The following is a 24,085-nucleotide window of genomic DNA, read 5'->3' as shown; positions in this document are numbered from 1 at the left end:
CCCAAGACTCCAGAACAGATCAGAGGTAATGTAAGTCGAAAAAACTTCACCAGCTACAGGGGGTCATGTAAGATGCCCCCATCTTCAGTTTTTAATAATCAATAAGTTGAGTCTATTGCATTTACCTTGATAAAACCATGAGGATTATATTTTAATACGGATGTCCTTCGAAAGTTTTTTTAAGTGGTCATACAATGTTTTTTAACAACTTTTTATTTAACTGATGATGGAATGATTTAATTCCGAAAAGATCTTCTTAAAATAAAAATTTAAGCTTGTAATAAGTAATTTTTTTTATACCTTAATACACACGAACACCACGTGCTCGGTTTTTTTGGTTTTGAGGGCGAGTTTGCATGATGCCACTCCATGGATTGTGGCTTTGTTTCAAGGGTTCTGTAAAACAAGTAAAGTTCGTGTAACCTTCTGGCTAAGATCTAGTGTTATCAGGTCTAGGATGTTGAGGTTGCATAAGCGCCCCTAATATGACTCAACGACCACTTACGTAGCCGGGACCGGCAGCTTTATGTGCCTCCGAAGAACAGTGGCGGCTCAGTTAAATTAGAAATTGAAAAATCTCACTGCTGTCAGTGCCGGGAATAGAACTCGGGCTCTCCAGTTTCTTAATCAAGTAACATACCTCCAGTTAACAACCAGTCGAGAAATTTGTCACCATATAACTGTAATATCGGGTCAAGAAGTCAAAAGCTGCTCCCATTCGTTTTGGATTTCTGTCAGCACGTTTGGTATCAACCAAACGCACATTTTTTATAGCCAAGATGCTCAGTCACTATTTTATGTAAGAGGGATTGAGAGAGATCGATTTCCCAGATCGAGGGATATGGGAAAGAGTCATGTAATGTGGTTAAAGCGAATCGTCGGTTTGTCCGAATTTTGTCATAAAATTTTTTCTTTAACTTCTCCGTTACAAGAGATGGCCCCACTGTTCGTTCTTTATCTTGCATACTGTTTTTTTCTTGATTGAACATAATGTACAGCTGCCGTCACTAAATAGTTTACACCTTAATTTTTACAATGTAATGCTGTAAAATCGCAGTGTCGTACGGATTTGCTAAATGTCAAAGTACTTGTAAAAATTTCGCGCGCATTGAAAAATAAAATAAAAAGCTATTAAACGCGTCCGAAATCCCTAGATTGCATTTGAATCACGCGCAACAAAAAAATAGCAACTTCTAAACTCGAAGAATAGAAAAAACTTCTTTCTATAATTTCCATTTTGTTAAATTTTGTAAAGTAGATTTATTTTATTTTGGTTTTTTAATTTTAATCAACCTATTCTGTCCGGCTTAGCCACTGGTAACGTCATCATCATCATCACGTAGCGCTACAACCCTGGATGGGTCTTGGCTGACTGTACAACTTTTTTCCAATTTGTTCGGTCTTCCATTAACCTAGGGTCAAATGGAATGTTCATTTTCTGGAGATCTGCTTGGTTGTTATCTCTCCATCGCATTCTGGGACGTCCGAGTGGTCTTTTGCCTGTGGGAATCTCTTCCCATACCAGTTTTACAAGTATTGGTAACGTCACGTTGACATAAAATGTTTTTTTTTTAATTTTTACCTCGTTTAAATGGACATTTTATATCAACTGGTAACGTCACGTTGACATAAAATGTCCGTTTAAACGAGGTAAAAATTTAAAAAAATCGGCAACTAGATATGTAAGGGTGTAAATTATTCAATGACCACAGCTGTAGCATTTTCTCACTGAAGATCCGTTCATTACATTCTCGCCACAAACGCCTTGATTTTCCTATAAATGTTAATAAGGCAGACATTTTGTGCATTCAAAAACCCGAATCACTCAGCGTATATTTGGCGGGATTTTCAATAGGCACCGCCATTTCAAAAAGGTTATAAAACAAAGACGCATGATGTCACAGTAAAAAGACTTGGCGCACTCTGATGTGGCAGATAGAGGTAACTGGCGCGCATGAAGTAGCAACGGTGGGGGATCGGCGCCGCACAATCGTTCTGGGTGAGTAACACCGAGCTACAAGCCCCCAGCTCTCGCCGTACTGCTCATCCATAAGTCGATCCTATACACCAGTGTATTCTAGTCTAAATAGCAGATCCATTTAGATTTTAAGTACTACGTAGGCCTTTTTGCTATCTGGTCAGAGTTTCATTCATCGATCCCACAGATCATTCACAGTGAAGTGAATGCGTGAATCTGACCGACTTTCTTCAAGTTTATATATATATACAAGGATTTCCACATTTTTCACTGTATTCCTTCACTCAACCGTTTTCTCCAATTTTTCCTGTTTAGCCAGTCCCCTTCATGTAGGTTTCTTCTACTCATTTCTTCGTCCACTTCATCTCTGAAAGATCTTCGGGGTCTGCCTCTCTTTCTTCTTCCTATCGGGCTCCACTCTGTTATTCTATTTATCCACCGATTTTGGTCTGCTCTTCTGACATGTCCGTACCAGGTTAACCTCTTCTGTTCGATGTAGTCTATTATATCGGAGTTCATTCCCATTCTCCTCTTAATCTACATGTTATTTATTCTATCTCTTCTTGTTACTCTGCAGCTTCTCCTTAGGAATTCCATCTCTGTTGCTCTTATTTTGTTTTTGGTTTTCTTATTTATTGTCCAATTTTCACACCCATAAGTGAGGATACTTCTTGTCATGGTATTATATATTTTTTTCTTTGTTTTCATGCTGATGTTCTTATCCCATAGTACCGGGTTCAATTTTCGTATGCAGTCTCTTGTTTGTCCTAGTCTATTTTTTATATCTTCCTCCGTTGTTCCTTTGTTTGATATTATGAAACCTAAATACTTGTCTGTTCCTTTGATTTGTTTACCTTCGTCTATTTCCAGCTGCTTCTTCAAGTTTAATTTTATATAAAAACAAAACAAAAAATATTATGCCCAATCAATTGCAAGTCAGTCTCCTTAAGTACTCGGACACCGCAGCTTGATAAAAGATGGTTTATAATATAAAACATCTATGTATCATTAGTTAGTACAGGATTAAACGTATTTTCTCGATTTTGACGAAACCGGAAGTAATTTCCTCGTATAACTTTTAACGCTGAAGTTGAATTGGTCTTCAGTTTACAGTATCTATTGCAATTTTAGCTGCACTAATTTTGGGATGGCAAAAATTAAATGATCGAAATATTATTTTTAAAATATTATTTTTGAATGTATGTAAAGAAAAACTATTGTTTTGTTTTCCTTTAATAATATTTCTATTTATATTCTCATTTTGTTACGCCACTGTCAAAACATTAAGTTCTTCTTTTTGTTTTTATGTTAGACATACTTGTGAGGTGTTTTGACAGTGGCAATTCATTAATCTTACGATTGTCAATTGTCTGGCCATTAGTACTTTTGCCTGTAATTTGTAAAATTAGAATATAAGCTTTAAATGTTGTTTTGTAAGGTTTTTTATCAGCAAACTTTAAAATAAACTCAACTGCGTTTCTCTGTAAAAAAGTAAACTTTATTATTGTAACATAAAAGGAGTAGCATAAAAGGAGTAGGAGCTGTATTAAAACAAATTGATGAACACGGATGTAGCAAGCCAGTGGCATATTTTTCAAAAAAATTAATGGAAAATCAAAAGAAAAAGAAGGCAATATATTTAGAATGTCTAGCGATAAAAGAAGCTATAAAATATTGGCAACATCTGCTCATTGGAAAAGAGTTTATAGTATATTCAGATCACAAACCTTTAGAAAATTTAAACATAAAAGCTAGAACAGATGAAGAATTGGGAGACTTGACATTTTACTTATCTCAATATAATTTTAAAGTAAAGTATAAACCAGGAAAATATAACCAGGAAGCAGACTGTTTAAGCAGAAATCCAGTTTTAGAATCTCAAGAAAATACAGAAGAAGTATTAAAAATAGTAAACCTGATCAATCTGGAAGATATAAAAATTGACCAACTCTCAAATATTGATTTGCAAAATAATAAAACTAAATACAGTTTCAAAAATGATATATATTATAAAAAGTCAAACAGAAAAGACAAAATTATTTTATCTGAAGCTTTAAGTAAAACATTGATAAAAAATGTACACAATACTTACTGTCACTTAGGAACAAACCAGATGTTAAATAAAATATCACCATTTTATACAGCCAAAAATATGACTACAAACATTAAGAAAATATGTGATAACTGTGATATCTGCATTAAAAATAAATCAAGACGGAAACCTAACTATGGTTTAATGTCACAATTAGGACCAGCTACATATCCATTTGAAATTGTCTCCATTGACACCATTGGTGGTTTTGGAGGATCTCATTCAACAAAAAAATATCTTCATCTATTAGTAGACCATTTCTCAAGATATGCCTATTGTTTGACATCAAAAACACAAAACTCTGATGACTTCATAAATATAATTAAAATGGTAACACAAGATCACAAAATTAAAACTGTTATGACTGATCAATATCCTGGAGTCAACTCAAAAGAATTCAAAGATTTCCTACAGATCAATAATATCAAAATGATATTTACTGCTGTTGATGCACCATTTTCAAACGGTATCAATGAAAGATTAAATCAAACATTGGTTAATAAAATTAGATCCAAAATAAATGAAGGTGGCAGGAAAACAGCATGGACAACAATTGCTCAAAAATGTGTAGAGAAATATAATGAAACTGAACATACCATCACAAAATTTGCACCAAAATATTTAATAGAAGGAGAAAATATAAGCATCCTGCCACATGAATTATCATCTAAAGTCGCACATGCTGATCTCGAACTAGATAGAACAATTGCCTTAGAAAATACAAAAAAATCACATAATTATAATAAAAAAAGCAGTTCGATTTACATAGGAAGGAAATTGATTTAAACATTGGGGATTTAGTATATGTGGAGAACGGTAACCGCCTAAATAGAAAGAAGTTAGATGAATTAAGGATTGGACCATACAAAATATTAAAGAAGATTTCCAATTCAATTTATGAAATTGATACTGGGCATAGGAAAACAGAATAAAACTTCTTTCATATCACTAAGCTTACTCCAGTATTGAAAACAAATATTTAGTGAACGTTCAATATTTGTTTTAAAATTTCTTCTCCAAGGGGGGGAGATGTAAAGAAAAACTATTGTTTTGTTTTCCTTTAATAATATTTCTATTTATATTCTCATTTTGTTACGCCACTGTCAAAACATTAAGTTCTTCTTTTTGTTTTTATGTTAGACATACTTGTGAGGTGTTTTGACAGTGACAATTCATTAATCTTACGATTGTCAATTGTCTGGCCATTATTACTTTTGCCTGTAATTTGTAAAATTAGAATATAAGCTTTAAATGTTGTTTCTTTTTTACAGGTAATGTATTTGTTAATAATTATTATTGTACAAAAAATAATAAAGTTTACTTTTTTACAGAGAAACGCAGTTGAGTTTATTTTAAAGTTTGCTGATAAAAAACCTTACATGTATATGAAGAGCGTTGTAGCAACTACTGGCCAAAAGGCACGAAAACCTATTTCAAAATGGAAGCGTCTATAGTTTCAAAAAGCTTGTAAACACTGCTTTTCTTCAAAGCCTTCTTCTTCACAAAATTTGGTGGAATGGATAAAAAACCTCTCCCCGTACTCTATTGCCCATATAAAATATGTTTACCATTTTAAAGCATAGCATTCAATAATGTGTTAACTCTTATATGTTCCGTTATTCGACTTAGACTTTTAAGACTTTTAAGTCTGTGTATATTATGTAGATAGACTAGGAGCAAAAGTATTTTTGACCATTGTAATATTTGGTTAAGGAATTATTTTCAATTTTTATACTTGTTTTAAAAGTACAGTGTTCTTTTAAAAACTCATTTGCATTATTGACACTCAAGGCACCATTTAAATAAATTTTTACTTATAAAATAATGTACTTATTCCATACCTTAACAAATGCTTCGTGTGGTAAATTTTCGTTAGATTTTAAAGATCTACTAATAAGTTTTTCTAACGCTGAGGTAGTATCACTCATATTTGTGACTGAGTCCCATTTTCCTGGTACCCATTCGTACCTAATATGAGATGTGTCTCTTCTCCACAAAATCACAATGCGCAATAAAGGCTGTATTATTTCACCTTCTGAAAAATAAGCATAATATAATATACATGTGTGTAAAAATACAATTAAAAAAGATATATGAGTAAAAATATTTATAATGTTTTATAATAATTCAAGGTTTTATAATAATTCAAATTATAATTGCCAATTTTAAGTTGCCTTCTTTGTTCTATATTTTTCCATATTTGGTTACTGATCCATAGTTTATAGCTACTGCTTCTTAGGAATTGACGCCATTGATTAGATGTACCTAAAATGGCTTGTTTAACGTCCCTCCAGAAACTCTCAACATCACCGATTGTTCCACTTAACACTGGGCTTATTTTCTCTTTGAAAGTTATCAGTTCAGTCTCAGTTGTAGGAGGCCAAGACATAAGCTTGTGTTTGCTTCTAAAACGTATTCGGAAAACAGCTACCAGAGGTTGGTGGTCGCTTCCACATTCTGCACCTGGACAAGTTTTTGTGTTTGTAACTGAGGACTTCCACCTTGAATTGATTATTATAAAATCTATTTGATTCCTTGTTCTGTCCCCTGGAGATTTCCAAATGTAGCGTCTTCTTGAGTGGTATTGGAAGAAGGTGTTTATTATAGACAATGTTCTTTATCCGAGTCTAAAATTTCCTAGTTAGGTCTTAGCAGAGATAAATGACTCACATGAACTATCATTCTAGTGGAACTATAGCTTTTTTATATTTTAGAACTAGGTGGTAGCCTTGTCTGGCATCTGCCATCAACATTATACTTCTAATTTAAATCAATTACTTTATTCTAACCCTAAGAAATTTTGGCACAATTTGAACAATAAGAGAAATAATAATAACGTTTAAATTTAAATCACTGTAATAATAGTAATGAAATTATAGACTGTCAACAGATTGCAGAAGATTTTTTCTAATTTTTTGTAACTGTGCATTGCCAGATGCTGTTAACATACTAGTGAACATGTGGTTATTCCTAACTCTACAACTTCAAGGTTGCCATCCACAGTGGCGCATCCAGGGAGGGGGGGTTTTGGGGGTTAAACCCCCCCCCCAGGAGCCTATTCCGACACTGTTACACATTTTAAGGACTCAACATCGAGGTAGCACCATAAAAAAAATTTAGGTGACCAACCAAAACCCTCCCCAGAGGCAAATTCTAGGTGCGCTACTGGCCATCCAAACTTAGCATAGGTCCCGATAGGGTGAAAATTATTTTCGAAAATACTGTGCATACACTATCCTTACTCTCTCTTTATTCTTTTTAAAATGTCATTAAACTTTGCAGTATTTTCAACTGGAAAGTTGCCTTAAAATTCATGAAAACCTAGTATCAATTGACCACAGGAGCTGCACATTCGAGTACATACATATACAATAAACAAATAAATGAATTCTTACCTGGCACTAAAGAATTGACAAACTCTGACTGTTTGTCGTAATAAATGTAAACAAATCTCACTTTTTCGACACTGTAAGGCGACTGTTGTGCAAAATACATAAATGATTGTCTGTAAGGGTGATAATACGAAGAAGACGTTGTTACTAAAACAGCGCACAGCTTCTTTCTAGGTTTATTAAACTCTTCGGGACATAGCGCTTCTAAAACGGCCTAAAACAAATACATAAATAATTTATATACAAGATGATTCCTAAAGAAATGATGTTTGTTTTTCCGCTTATACTATAGCAAAAGCTATTTCAAAACATATTTGAAAATACCATCCCGCTAACGACGTGGTAAAGTAATAATTACCTAGCGGAAGCTCAGTAAGTCGCTGAGTAAAATCCGGCTAGTAGAGTGGATTTTTCTATTAAATTAACATCATCATCATCAAAGAGCGTTTGAGCCATTCGCGAACCCTGGCCTGCCTCAAAACATTCTTCCATCATTCCCTGTCGAGTGTCTGCCTTCCCCACCCAATTACTGTGGCAGCCGTAGCTGAGTGACTGTGTTACTAACTTAACAAACTGGAGGGCCCAGGTTCGAATCCCGGCACCGACAAAATTTTCAATTTCTAGTTTAACTGAGCTGTTACCATGCTTCGGAGGGCACCTAAAGCCGTCGGTCCCGGCTACGAAAGTAGTCGTTAAGTCATGTTAGGAGCGCTTGCGCGACATGAAAACCCTAACACTAGACCTTAGCCAAAGGTTACACGAACTTGGTTACACGAACAATGCGTGAAAACCGGTATAACAGTTACTAACAGAAGTGCCCTTATGGAGAGTGTTTTGAAGAACACGCTGAAGAATGTGGTAAGTCGATAAAAAAAGGTCAATGGTGTGTAGATATGTTTTCTAATTTGGTCGCAAATTTGATAGTCTTATCTTACTTTTTTACCCAATTACTCCAATCTTCCTTAAATCGTCCTGAATATCGTTCAGATACCTGAGTTTAGGTCTCGCCCCTTCTTCTTCTTCCGACCGGCCTATTTAGCATGGTTATTTTAAAAGTATCACTTTCATCCATCCGCATAACGTGGCCCACCCATCTTAAGGCGGTTTATTTTGATGGTTTTCACGATATTTGCATTACCACAAAGTCTATAGAGTTCGAAATTATATCGCCTTCTCCACAGGCCCTGTTCGTTAACTCCGTCATATATGGTCCTCAATACTTTTTTTTTTCAAAGATTCGTAGTAACTCTTTATCTCGGGTCATCATTGTCCATGTTTCCGATCCGTAAGTGAGCACTGGGCGTATTATTGTTTTATAAAGTTTGCACTTTGTTGCTCTTGACATATTTGTCGCTCTTAGTTGAGGGCCTAGACCAAAATAACAGCAGTTAGCCACTTATTTCTTTGGATGACACAACACCGATCAAGCTGAGGGAACAAGAAATGCGCATAAACCATCTTACTAAGAACTAAAAAATGCGCATCTGGATGGGTAAACCTCTGCACGAGCGACATTTCAATGAAGTCAGTCAAGACTATGTCGACAATATAGCGTCGAACCATAGTTCGAGAAAGTCAAGAAAAAGGGCGCCACTTAACTTTTTGGGGTTACAAGGGGAAACTTAAGAAACCTTAGAAACGAAAAGAGATAAAGAGAGATAATTAGATTCTGAGACCAAATGCAAGAAAATATATTAACAGTTAATTATTAAATAAATGTGGTCAACACAATACATAAACAAATAATAAATATCTTCGGTGGAATTCGTCCACCTACTTACCTACACAGCATGATCTTTATCCTGGTCGAAGATATCGTGATAGTTAAATATTTTTGAAGTTATACTTCTATACGCGCGTTCGACGTTGGAAATTTGTTATGGACAAAAAAGGAAGGGAAATGGGAACAGGCCACAGAAATTAAGGCGAGAATAGAACGAGCTAGAGCAGCATTTAGCAATATGAAAAAGCTCCTCATAAGCAGGGATTTGTCTCTTCCCCTAAAACTACGTCTAGTTAAATGCTACATTTTTCCGATCTTACTGTATGGTGTGGAGGCCTGGACGCTGACGGAGACGCTCACGAGAAAACTAGAAGCATTCGAAATGTGGGTGTACCGACGCATTCTTCGTATATCCTGGACCGAACATGTCACCAACATAGAGGTAATCCAAAGAATTGGAAAGGAGAAAGAAATCGTGAATACAATTAAACAAAGAAAGCTTGAATATCTAGGCCACATATTGAGGCACGATAAGTACCGTCTACTGCAATTGATTGTCCAGGGAAAAATAGACAGTAAGCGAGGGCCAGGCAGGAGAAGACACTCGTGGCTCCAAAATCTGAGGAAGTGGTTCGGGCTCACATCGGTCGAACTATTCAGAAGCGCCGCAAACAAGATCAGAATTGCCATGTTAATAGCCAACGTTCGCAACGGACAGGGCACTTGAAGAAGAAGAAGGATGTTTTAAAAAAATTCCAAAAAAATTAATCATATAAATATCTATCCTTAATGTTTTAGGCTTATCTCGAGATAAATGGCTTTAAAAATAATAATTTATAACAACTACAAAATAACACTAAACTAATTTACAATAAAGTTGCAAAAGTACAGAGACAAGATTATAAAAATCGGTTTTACCAAAATTTAAAATAAGGACCAAACCGCACTTAGTTCACAAGAAGTTACTCGCACAGCTTTTATTTAAATAATGAATGTTTGTAATTAATATTTGTTAATGAAAAGATAAGAAAGTTAATGAAAGTTCGGAAAATTTCTATTGATGAAATAGTTGTTCCTTAGAGGAATTGATTGCATCGGTAGTTAGCTTTAACCGCCGACCAGGAAAATGTTGTCGAAATAGCCCGTAGGTTACTCTACTTTGGAGATAGTTGGAGGTAATATTAATAGTAAGACCCCTTACAGCAACTCTAGATGATGTTGCCTCTTAAATCGCACTGAATTTAAACTGTACTCAACTTTAGTATCAAACACTGAAGTTAATTTATAATGTATATTTGATCTACTCAGGTGTTAGATCAAACTACTGGAGATACAATAGAAGTGTATATATACACTTATAGATAAATTCCCAGAGAAAGAAATACGTCCAAACTCTTAGACGACGCAACCAAAAGTCAGTCTAATCTCTTAGACTACCCAACAAAAAGTGATTCTCTTTCTCAAATTCGACAAACTATCCCCTAGAACAGAAGAATCCCCACTCTAAGAATTCCTTCTTAACAAGAACCGACTTATTTTTATTTTCGGCGCAAACATATAAACATAACGATATTTTTTAAAAAGGGAAGCAAAACGGCAAATAACTACAATATTGAGGGAACAGTTCTCTTTGAAGTAAAGCTAGGCACTTCCTTGACCCAACGGTCACAAGTCGGATAAAGGTAGCTATTTGTAAATAGTTAAACGAATTTTATTAATCTCTTCCCAGCGTTATATAAAAAAGGTCTAAATGTTCTTTGTTCCCAAAAAAAATGACGACGAAGAAGGTTGCTCTCAAATTTCTAACAAAGCAGCCATAAAGTAATCTGCATGTTTCGGTACTTCTTTTAAGAAATAAAAAAGCTGAAAGATATACGAAGAATATGGTCTATAAAGATAAAAAATTCTAAACTACTGTTACATTCTCATAAAAGACTATATCGGCACCTCTCATTCGTTTCGGCGGGGTGCAAAGGGAGATTTTTGGATACGACCATTGGCGTAGCTGCGGTAATTGCAGAAGGTTTTTAAAATTAATCTTAAAGTAATATATAATAATTAGTTACTAATCTAATTATAAAAAAATGTTACAAGTTCTTGTGACCTTATGGCTAAGGTCTAGTATTAGTGTTTTCAGGTCTCGCAAGCGCCCCTAACATGACTTAACCACTACCTACGTAGCCGAGACCGACAGCTTTACGTACTATCCGAAGCACGGTGGCGGTTCAGTTAAATTAGAAATTGAAAAATTTGTTAGTGTCGGGATTCAAACACGTGTCCTACAGCTTGTTAATCCAGTAACCTAGCCACTGCGCTACGGCTGCCACTTAATTACAGTAATCTATGGCGTTATCGATATGAAACGATATTTGAATTTCACGAGTATATTTTATATCTTTGGTTCTGATCTGTGTCCGCAGATTTATCCAAATTATACAGTTTTATTATCATTATCTGTGTTGCCAGAAGTTCCGCGGAAAGATGATTATCTTATTGAAATAAAGTAAAAATGTATTTTTAAAAAATTCTCAAAAACAATAAAGTTTATCAGCTTTAACATTAATTAATATTATACGAATATGCATCGTTAGAGAAAAGAAATCATCATTAAGATTTTATAATCTGTGATAAAAGGTCTGGATAAAATAAAAACCAAATGATACTGTTACGATAAATATGACTCATATTTAAGCTGTAAATATATTTTTCTAACAAGTATTTTTTAGTAGGTAAATATCCACGGGCCCCCTCCGATAAAAAAAAACTGTCTGACTTCGATGGCATTCGAGAAAGTTCAGGAAGGGTCACCACGGCCGAATTCTAGGGAACTTCAGAACAACTGTTAATAAATATATATAGAGGAATTTTCATTGTGTTAGTCAGTCGAAAAAGAATACTTGTATCGAGTCGAGTTTGAATTGTAACGCGGAAATAAATTATATAAATTAGAATAGTTTAAATAGTGTAATACAATTAAATTTAAAAAAAAAACTAGATTAGAAGATATATCTTTCGTCGACATATAAAGTTGTGGTTTTATTTTTACATTTTTTTTGTATGATCTATCAAATTCAGTGTTATATTTAGTGTTTATTTACCCTCCTTGATTACTTTCTCACGCTACGCCACTCATAATAAAGTAAATGATAATATCACGTGACCATCGCTTTATTTCCAAAAATAAGTTTACTAGCAAAACATAATACTATACAGGTGTTTTCTCGATGTTTTTTTTTCAATCAAACAACAGTGCATACATATTTCTGTACACCGATTCATTCATAAAGAGTTTGTTTTTATACTAAGGAAGTGTTTACAGGTTTTAAACAGATATTTTTGAATGTATATTTTGGTGTGTTAATTTAAAGCATAACAAAATTGACAGTAATATATTTTTAGGAAACAATCTATGAATTTTTGCGCAAAACACACAGTTGGATATTGATATCAAAGTCATCGTAAATATGAGTGTTTACTCGGGCATTATTACTTAGTCGGAATTTTAAAAATAGTTTGACGTATCACCATAATGTTTGCCAAAATGTATTGTTAGTCTCAAAAAAATTACCGTTGTAATCGATTTAAAATTTACATAAACTTAAAAAATAAAATGGCATTCGATAAATTAAATAATAGACAGCTTAAAAAATATTAAATTAAAGAATCAACTTATATGAATTCTATCTTAATGAACTAATGAACAACTCACAATATTATTATATAAAATATTGCCGGTTATTCCTAGTATTTTCCATTATTTCCATATTTGTTTCCATTATTAACTTTAAGAGAACATAATGGTGTAGTGACGAAATCAAAACATTAATAAAGGAAAAGAAACCTGCCTGGAAGAAGTACAACCAAACTTAATAGAAAGCGATAAGGAATATAATACCCCCTTTACATGCAGCTCACTTCCGCGGCAGTTAGCAGGGAATTGAGCAGGAAAGTTAGCAGCTTGGGTATGTAAATACGCTGTTCGCGCTGCCATTACTCATATCGCTGTCGTACGTTCCCTTCGTTGGCGGTTTTTTGGCGGAAATCAAAGAACTTGATGTGCGAGTGACAGTGACTTTTTACATGCTGCTCGCTGTCTTGTCGGTGCACGGATTTATTTGTTTATTGTTTGGTAAATTTTTCGTTAAATATGGTTGAGTGGAGCAATGACCACGTGCTGAAATTTTTAGAGACAGGTTTGTCCTTTAAATTTAAATTTGGTCCTTTAAAACGATATTAATTGCTTTACAAACTTCCGGCCCAATCAGCGAAATTGCTGGTGATGATACTTTAAATAATTAATACAAACTTTGGTAACTGTCCCCAGTGGCCAAATATCGTAATGTTATTGTCTTCGTATTTTTGGTGGTACTGAATTCTCACTTTGGTCTGTTTTTTTAATCATGGGCTCAATTTTCTGAAGCAAAAATTCATAATCTATGCGTGACATTCTGCAAAAATTAAAAAATTCTCCGGATTCCTCAGTTCATTTAAAAAGTTTGTCATATTTCCTATGTAAAAAAATGTTTGAAGCCATTTTCAGATTATTATCCAAATAAAAAACTTTTTCAACATCGAAGTTTTTTTCTCCATCATTTGTTTTTAAAACGTTAAGATCATTTTGTAAACTTAACACACACAGAGCTGTCGCCGCAGTAGTTTATAAGCCCTCCATTGCTGATGGTACACTGATACAGCACTGTGGTAGCTGTATGTAAACAGTAATTTGCCTTAAATGCTGCCGTGGAATTATTTCGGACAGGACAGTGGGTAACACGAGTAGCAGCAGCAATGACTGCATGTAAAGGGGATATTACAAAGAGAAAAATAATAAAAAAAGAAAGCTGGGAAAAATTTGGAGGTAGCTTAAACGAAGGATATAAAATAAATAACAGACAATTCTGGACTACCATTAAGAGGTTAAAAGGCAACAAAAGAAAAGAAGTAAGAGCAATAAAAGACAAAAACAGTCAACCAAAAACGTAGAAAATAATTAGAAACTTGGAAACAACATAATACAGAAATATTTGGGTGCGAACTGGAAGAAGAATAGTAAGAGAAAGACGAAGTAGTGTACAGCTTACCGGAGATACCACACCGGCTCTAACAAGAGAGGAAATGGACAAAGCCATAAATAGAATCAAAACAAAATTGCGCCAGACATGATAAAGTATCTATAAAAACGGGGAAAGGAGGGGCTGTGGATAATTTGCAAAGAAGTTTGTAAGCAATGGGAAATAATTTAATAGTACCAATACACAAAAAAGGAGAATCCCAATGTGAAAACTACAATAAGAAGGGCAATATGCCTAGACCAAATAAGCTACAGTAAAGTACCAAAATTGTAGCGAGTGACTTATGTTTTAATGGTTTTTTATAGGCCAGTTTACCCTTTGGAAAAAAATATTTTTGTTCAGACAAAAGGAGAAAATTTAATTAATATTTAATAAACAAATTAAAAGATGATTACAGAATCTGTTTAACGTTTTAAAAATTGACAAAAACCTTCTTCTTCTGACTATTCAAAGAATATACGTTCAGATAGAAGAGATCTCATATTATATGAAATACATTTCGATAATTTGACTGGTCTATTTTTAAACTGTTCAAATGTTTTGGTAAAAGATTAGGGTTCTAGGGAAAATGTAACATTTTGAGCGTGTATGATTCAACTTGAAGTTATCTGAAATGTTGTAGTTTATATCTTTCTCTAACGGTAGATAATGTCCGAGCTCAACAATTTCGTCGATATGTAACATTGTTCGGGTAGTGCTTTTATTGTATGCTATCTAAAGTCAGTTTCATAAGCGCACTGACAGGAATTTCATAAAGCAGAATTGTTTGTAGTATTATTAGTGAAAGGCGCTTTTACGTTTACTTTTTGTGAATTGTGAGTAATTTAGTTTAATTCAATTTGGTGACAAATAATAAATATGACTGACAGTAGTAATAGTGAATCGTGTATCAAAAAGAAACATCACAATTTAACACGCGAAAAAAAAACTATGATCGAAAATATGTTTAAAGGACTTCGAGCCAGAGAACAAAATATGAATGTAAGCGATGTAGTTATATTATGTAGTATTTTGAGAAAAGTTTCCGAAGCTGGTGAGTACAGAGTAATTAAACCAGACAATGAAACAAACGATACTAATACTTTAAAGATTAGACAAGAAGAAAGAAATAAAATTGGATGATACAACTAAACAGGCCATTCGTCGTGCAGTACATGAATTTTATTTCAAAAAGGAATTATATATATATATATATATATATATATATATATATATATATATATATATATATATATATATATATATATATGTGACGTCCGCTTGTCTATCCGACCGACAAAAAGGAATTACCAACTATAAAAAAAATTACTTATTCTCTTCAATAAAATTTTCCAAAAATATCAAGACATGTTTTGTTACGTACTTTACGTATTAGGTATTTAAAGAGAAAAAAGAATAGTACCATTATTGAAAAAGAAGAAATCATACCAATACAAATTAAATATACCAATTACAATAGAAGTGTTTTACTTCGATGTTTTTTAACTATATGGTATAAAGCCAACTCACGGGAATTATCCCTTTTTAATTTTAGAAGAGAAGAAATCATCTTATGGCGCAGAAATTCTCTGAAACAAAGAGCAGAATTTCGAAGAGATCGGAAAAAACATAATATACAGATGAAACATGGTTAAATGAAGGACATACTGTGACAAAAATTTGGCAGGATTTAAATGTGAAAAACAAACGACAAGCTTTCCTGGGTAGTTTGTCGACAGGTTTAAAAGCCCCATCTGGAAAGGGAAAACGCCTTATTATTAGGCATATTGGTAGCGACTCAGGATTTGTTGAAGGAGGTTTAAATGCAATTGTTTCTAAAGAGACTGGAGATTACCATGAGGAAATGGATGCAGATCATTATGAAAAACGGTTTTCAGATATTCTGTTAAAAATCGAACCAAGATCTGTTATTTTTATGGCTCCATATCACTACCGGCGTGTAGAACAGTTACCAACCACTAAACGAAGAAAATCCGAGATTGTGTAGTATAGTCGCCTCGTATTTCGGTGAGACTGTGTAAAAATATATTTATCTGTAATAAAAGCAGGCAATAAAAATTAAAATAAAAGTACTCTACCAGGAGTAGTTATTAACTGCAAAATTATCAATGACTGAGATGTATAATAATACAAAGTTTTAATATTCTCATCGATATTTACATTTAGATGAGCCTGGTAAAACATGTACAGTCGCTCAGATAAAGTTATCATCGATGCATTCTTTGTGTAAGATAACAATTTTTGCCTGAGCAACCGAAACCATCAAGTAGTTTATCCCCATAAATTTCGTTTCGACCGTCCAGTGGTTTACACTAGGGTAGGTAGGTAAAATATTTTATATTATTTTAAACTTTATTTTTAAACGAAATATTGTTTATTTGGATGAAACCTGGTATGGTACTCATGATACCGTGAAAAAAAGTTGGACGAATAATAACAAAATGTGTTCTAATTCAGTATCGCCCAATAAAGGACAGAATTATAATTTTACACTGCGGTGTAGAAAATCGATGCATCGACGATTTATTATTAATATCTGCAAAAAAAATAAAGACGTGAATCTAGATTATCATGAGGATATGGAGGGTTTAATTTGTGAATCATGGTTTGAAAAATATCTTCTTCCAGAATTATATACATATATATATATATATATATATATAACGAAAAAGAAGTTCGAGCGTCAATTATAATACTTTCAGCTATCAATATGATGGAAATGAAGTATAAAAAATAGATGTAAACGTTTAATGTTTTGAAAAAAAAACAGAAGTTAGTTTTTATAAAACTCACAAAGAACGGAAGTACGTAAAAATATGTAAAAGAACAGTAAACTTTATAATTTTACGAAAATACTTTTGAAATGTGGCACCCGTGGTGTGATAATAATTCTGCAGCTGAAGAGCCAGTGGAACCCTCTAATCAATTGGAATATTTTTACAAAGCCGTGTAGTAAAATGTAAGCGACATTTTCAATACCTCTCTGATGATACCATCCAAACATATACTGAAACATGTTTATGAAGAATTGTGTTCTAAATTGTCTAAATCAGAAGCAATTGTAGAAACATGTTTATCAGAGTGTCCAAAGCAATCTGCTACAAGACTATAGGAGAAACATATTCTTCTAGACAGAGGAGAAAGGATTGTGCAAATTCACACAAATAAAACCGCACCCATATAATCCTAATAAAGGAACCTATAATCAGAACAATATACAAAATGGATGCGGCTAATAATTTTTCAACTATTGAAAGCCTTCGAAGTGAACTGGTTCGAAAGGATATTCTCTTATATTCAGAAATTAAAAGAAGGACACAATTATCATGGGCTGCTTTTGGGAAGTTGAGCTTCATTTTAAAAGACAGAAAAATCCCAATACACTTAAAACGAAAAACCTATGACACATTTATACTACCAGTTGCAACTTATGGATTGGAAACTATGGCAATAACAAGAAAAATGGCAGAACAATTATGAGTAACTCAACCGGCCATGGAGAGGGCCATGTTAAATATAAGCCTCAGAGACAAAATTCCTAACACCGAAATACGTCGAAGAACTAAAGTAACCGACATCATGGAAAAAATAGCGACATTGAGATGGCAATGGGTAGCACATGTAGCAAGACAAGACACCAACAGATGGTCTCATAAAGTGACATTCTGGAGACCTCGAGAAACAAAAAGAAGCGTGGGAAGACCCAAAAAGAGATGGATAGACGATATAACAGCTGTAGCTGGAAAGCAATGGATGAGAATTGCAAAAGATAGGGAAGCGTGGAAACAATTGGAGGAGGCCTATGTCCAACAATGGATGAATGAAGGCTGAAGAAGAAGAAGAAGAAGTTTACAGTAGTACCAGAAGGAATATGTTGTTGATAACTGTACTCGCAGTAATGGGCATACCGTGCTTGGTAGGCCCAGTATTACAATTTACAATAGTACTTCCTCCTTACTATTGTAAATTGAACCCAATAGAGTTAATATGGACACAACTTAAAGTAAATAGAAGAAGAAGAAACGTGGCTCCTAAATTTTTGTCTACTCCTCTGCAGTTAATTAGAAGAGAAGTCACAAAGATCACAGCAACCAACTGGGAAAGTGCAATCAAACATGTAATCGCAGTGGAAAATTACTATGTTAAATATTTACCAGCATTAACCAAATTAACTATAAATATAGAAGATACAACTGATACTAGTGATTTTGAGTAGATTAGTAAGTTCTTATTTCTAACTAGGTGTTCGTTGAAACCTTTATTTTTATTGTAATTGTACAAATTCTCGTTTTGCTTATATATCTTTGAAAATACAGTACAAATGCACTTTATGATAGAACGAAAACATACAACATAATTTAATTTAAAATAATCAAAGTACAGGTTAGGTTATTATAAAATACCTGCTAGATATATAAAAAAAGATGTTCATAAAAGTTTTAGACCTCTTACCCATTTTTAAATTATTGAGGTACTAAGTCTTCTCTCACACGGTGTCAAACCAAAGCTGTTAATAGAATACCCTGTATATAATTTAAAAAATGAATTCTCTATTTTTTTTATTACAATAACTTAGTTATCAGGGATAAAATGTGATCATAAGTTTTAAAACTTATGAGCAGTTGTGTTATTAAAACGTTTGTATACTAAAATACTTGTACATAAAAAATTTGTTTAATTGTATGTGATAATTACTTTCATTAACAATTTTTTATAGGTATTGTTATTTTACAATAAGTTCTATTTAGCCGAGTCGATTAGTGTTATCACTTCCTAGATATATCACAGAAGTTAACAACACCAATATTTTTTATTTAAACTTTATAGAAAATGAAACTTTTTCTTAAATAAAATTAAATAAAAATAAAAACTTTTATTTAATTAAAAATTAGATATCTACGCTACTGTTCAATAAAGTAGTGGTAACTCTAACAGTGTTGCCATTTTACTAGTATTTTACTCCTCTGGTTCCTATAAATTTTCTCACGAAATTACGTGTCGACTATACGAGAGCCTTACTAAAAAAATATATTAAATTCAATGAACCAATTTTGAAAATCGAATTACTAAACTTAGCACGGTGTCATAAATAAAGATAAATATATTAAATATGTAGTAGATGAAATGGCGCGAAAACGAGCCATAATTGTAATTCGAATGCCGCCATACGATTGTAAGTTAAACTCGATAGAACTTATATGGGCTCAAATAAAAAATGAAGTAGCAAGGAACAATGTTACTTTCAAATTAAATTATGTAAAAAATCAGCTTTATAGTGCCGTCAGCAATGTGACCTAGTGCAACCTTGATAACTTCTTTGAAATTACCAAGGAACCAGTTGTTGTGGATCTAGGCGAAGATACTACTGATGAATCTGAAGACGACTCAGATTAGATTATATATAATGTAAGTTTTTATTTGAACATATTTTTTATATTTTATTATTTATTTTACAGTTTTACCTGTGCTAAAATTTACTAGATGAGCCTGATTCTAATTTCATTTCATTAACTCTCATTTGACAATAATAAGAATTAAATTTAATCAATGAAAGTCATAAATTTTTTAATTTAAACAGATAAAGCATATGACTCGCCGATTTCCTTTCCTCTTAGACCCGCAAAGATCTACATTTAAAATATGAGTCACTCACTTAAATTGTACTATAGTATATATACTATATACATCGATAATAGGGAAAAGACTAAGTACATTGAACCAAAACTGGAAGAAGAACAGGCAGCATTTAGGAGTGAGTAGTGAAGATGGTGTTGATATTTAAAGGGATAAGAGTTCTACTGTGAATCTACTATAAAAACTGGAATTCTACTATAAAACGGGAAATAAGAGTGTTGATAACTGAATTGTGTTGGGCGGGATGATGATGTGTCTGGGCATTGGGATAACGGTTTGTATGAGTGGGTTTCCGGTACACGGACTAGGAAAAACTGAGGTGGGTTTTTCTGAATAAGAACATCAAGGAATGGCAAAGACGTTTCAGACTCAACTTCCATCGTGAATTGAATACTGGGATGTATTCCATTCAGCTGGGAGAGGAAGATATGTAATGTGTCTGTACCATGGGGCCAAATGGCCAAATATATATATATATATATATATATATATATATATATATATATATATATATATATATATATATATATATATATATTGAATGCCTATTTCCTTTTATTTGGATGAATTTACCGATTTCATTCACCTTTTTTTAGTTTTCTAATACTTTGTAGAAGGTTCTTACGGAAAGAAAATTACGGCGAAAATTGAATAAGAAAGAAAGCTAAACAATTATTTAAATGACGAGCGTTTAACAATTTCGCGTTTGATAGTTGGCACGATACAAGCTGCATTGGTCGGTCGCAGTGATTTTCTTTGGGAGGGATTATTATCTCTTTCGATGGAATCAAATGGGATACAGGTATTTTTGTAATAAAATTAAGGATATATCAGCAATATTAAACAAAATTGCCATATTAACACATTATGAGCGGGCGATCTAGCATGGTCAACAATGTTGCGTAGCGGGCGAAAATACAATGTATACGCCCGGATACATAAAAGTTTGAGAGTTGTAACTCAAAAACTAATAAGTTTTTGAAAAAATATAAGAATAAAAAAATGCCTAGAATAAGTTTCTACATCCGTATTGCCTATAATAGGATTAGGGTTACCAACTTTGTAGGTTAGTTGTAGGTGGATTGCTAAAATCCGTGTAAGTAGGGGAAAGGTGGGCAAAATGGGGTACGTAAGATTTGAACTTACATATTTCATACACGGTATTAAAAATTATTTGTTTCAAGCTGTAAGCGTAATCTCTATGAAATAATAAGTAAAAAAATAATATTGCGTGACATAGTAGTTTTGACGTTTCTGATGTATACTAATATTTTGACGCATGTGTCATTTGCCCCATTTTGCCCCACCTATGGGGCAGAACAGGGTACCTCCTAAAAGCTAAAGTCAGAAGGTAAAAAATATCTTTATTTTTGTATTCATAAGTATTGAACAATAAAATACATATGTATCTTTAATTATTTTCGCATAGAGCGCATAAGTGTGTAGCATCATCGTCATCTTCATCAACTCCTGCACACAAATTATGTGCCCATTTGGAGCATGATCGGCAACGAATCCACCCTTCTTCAGAGAAGTCATGGCAGTATAGACACTCATCTTCTGCAGCCTCTTCTTCACTATCAGATGAAGCAGGAGTAGGAATTGGCATTTTTTTCTGAATAGTAGATGATGTTTTTTGTTGTTTGGCTGGTTTAACAGTGCCTTTTTTATTTTTAAGCAGATTTCTTTTTACGGTTTGGTCTGCTTTTCCTTGCCTTTGATTTTCAGCATTCCGCAACTCGTCCTTATATGGCGATGATGTCAAAATCACAGTTTTTCCACGTTTTCTGGTAGTCCTTTTACTTGTCTGTGATACTTTGGGAATTGGCAAAATGATTTGGGGACTAGCACCTTTAAAACTACTACAATTCAGATCTGGTTGAGAAGTTGAGTAAATGGAAGATTGTGCCGAAGTCGATGGAATGAAAATATTTTGTACAATCATGGATGGTCGGGACGAAGTTAGATGGATGGAAGTTAGATGTTGCTGGCCTGGAGGTGACTGGGCAGAATCTTTGAAAGCTGTAGTACTCTGGACTTGCATCTCCCTTGTATCATTGAGAGAAAGTTCAATGTTTGTCGTTGCAGAAGGTAAGAAATCTTCATCTTTAAAAACATTCATGTCACATGGCCAGATTCCAGTTTTTCGAAAACCATTTATAGCTGTGCTCATCGCTGCAGCCTTTATAAAAGCGGCCCCAAATAACGAAGCTATCTGAAACAAGGTAACGACTTTTCCAGGATTACATCTCAACCATTTACGTACTTCATCCTCGTAGTACTTATTTAACGGTTTCATAAATGCCACGTCTAGTGGTTGAAGTCGGTGAGAACAATGGGGCGGAAAACACAACAAAATTACCCCATTATCTCGTGCAAGACCAATTAATTCCAAGCTCTTGGTATGGGTGGAGTGTCCATCTAAAACAAGCAGAATTGGTTTCTCTTTTTTGGCTCCGGTAAAAGAAATAAATCTTTGAAACCAAGACTATCTAGACTAATAAAATTTAATAACTAGGGCTCTGTTATTGTAGACTAAACAATCTGATTCTCACATCTGCTCTTAGGTAACAACTTATGAAATGAAAAATTGAAAGGAAGTACAGAAAGAAATCACAATAGCAAAAGAAGATTTTTATAAAAGAAAATGTGAAGAAATAGAGCAATTGCAGACAAAACATGATATTTTTAATGTACATAAAAAAGTGAAAGAACTTGCAGGTACACAAAAACGTAAGCAGCCAAATACCCTGTATAATGTCAACGGAAACATAATAACAGAACTAAAAGAACAGTTGAAGACATGGCAAAACTATATTGAAGAACTCAATACTATACAATCAGTCTGATGAGCCATGTACTGAAAATATTCCTAAAAATTATACACTCTAGAGTACACAGAAAACTGGAAATGGACATCAATAATACCCAGTTTGGATTCCGAAATGGACTTGGAACAAGAGAGGCGTTGTTTGCACTGAACGTTATGTCTCAAAGATGTCTTGACATAAATCAAGATGTATTCATGTGTTTCATAGATTACAACAAGGCCTTTGATAAAGTGCGGCATGATCACCTAATCAGACTCCTGACAGAAAAGAATTTAGATAAACGAGACATCCGACTAATAGCAAATATGTACTACAATCAGAAAGTTGTAGTGAAAGTAGAGAATAATACCACTGAAGAAATTGAAATAAAGCGAGGTGTGAGACAAGGGTGTATACTGTCACCAACCCTGTTTAATCTCCATTCCGAAGACGTAATGAATAGAACACTCTCTGAGAGATCCGTAGGTATTAAAATAAATGGTGTTAGATTAAACAATCTGAGATTTGCCGACGACACCGTTCTGATCGCAGGAACACTTGAAGAGCTACAGACATTGGTGAATAAGATAGCAGACTGCAGCGAAGAATGTGGACTATCTTTGAACATAAAGAAAACTAAATTTATGGTAATATCGAAATCAACACAAAATGTCCAAAATTTATATTTACACAATGAAATTATCGATTGAGTTAGCAAATACAAATATTTGGGCACTTTTATAAATGAAGACAACGATAGCTCAGCAGAAATCAAAATAAGAATAGAAAAAGCCAGATCCATATTCACTAAAATGAAGAGAGTGTTCTGCGGAAGAGATTTGAGCCTTGAAATGAAACTTAGCCCGATGAGATGGTACGTACTTTCTGTGCTGTTCTACGGAATGGAATCATGGACGTTGAAAAAGATTGATACCAAAAAATTAGAGGTATTTGAACTGTGGATGTATCGCAGAATCCTGAGAATATCATGGACCGAGAGAGTCACAAATGTCGAGGTCTTGGGAAGAATGAATAAAGAAAAGGAAGTCATATTTACGATCAAAAAACGAAAACTGCAATACTTGGGACACATTACAAGAGGCGAAAGATATGAACTGCTTCGAATAATTATGCAAGGGAAAATAGCAGTAAAAAGGTCCGTAGGAAGAAGACGAAACTCCTGGATAAACAATCTACGGAAATGGTATAGCTGTAGCAACAACGAATTGTTTCCGTCAGCAGTTTCGAAAATACGTATAGCCCTGATGATCGCCAACCTTCGGAACGAGGATGGCACTTGAAGAAGAAGAAGACTATATGACCTTTGTGTATAAAAAGTAAATAAAAAGAGACGACCAAATTGTTCATCAATTAGTTCCATCAA

The 24,085-nt window shown here is 33.7% G+C and overlaps 1 protein-coding gene across 1 annotated transcript in view; it reads right to left on the bottom strand.

Moving 5' to 3' along the window:
- l(3)80Fg (dnaJ homolog subfamily C member 16 l(3)80Fg) overlaps positions 1 to 24,085 on the bottom strand; it is a 58,466-nt gene that overhangs the window by 17,332 nt on the left and 17,049 nt on the right. The window contains exons 6-7 of the mRNA XM_072523492.1: positions 7,466 to 7,676; positions 5,912 to 6,105 (exon numbers count right to left, since the gene is read on the bottom strand). Of these exons, the coding sequence (XP_072379593.1) occupies positions 5,912 to 6,105; positions 7,466 to 7,676 (405 nt within the window). The remainder of the gene's footprint in view (positions 1 to 5,911; positions 6,106 to 7,465; positions 7,677 to 24,085) is intronic.

This window comes from Diabrotica undecimpunctata, chromosome 2 (assembly GCF_040954645.1).
Source record: "Diabrotica undecimpunctata isolate CICGRU chromosome 2, icDiaUnde3, whole genome shotgun sequence".
NCBI classification, from domain to species: Eukaryota; Metazoa; Arthropoda; class Insecta; order Coleoptera; family Chrysomelidae; genus Diabrotica; species Diabrotica undecimpunctata.
The sequence above is the reverse complement of the archived record's forward strand: the minus strand, read 5'-3'. Positions and strand labels throughout refer to the sequence as shown.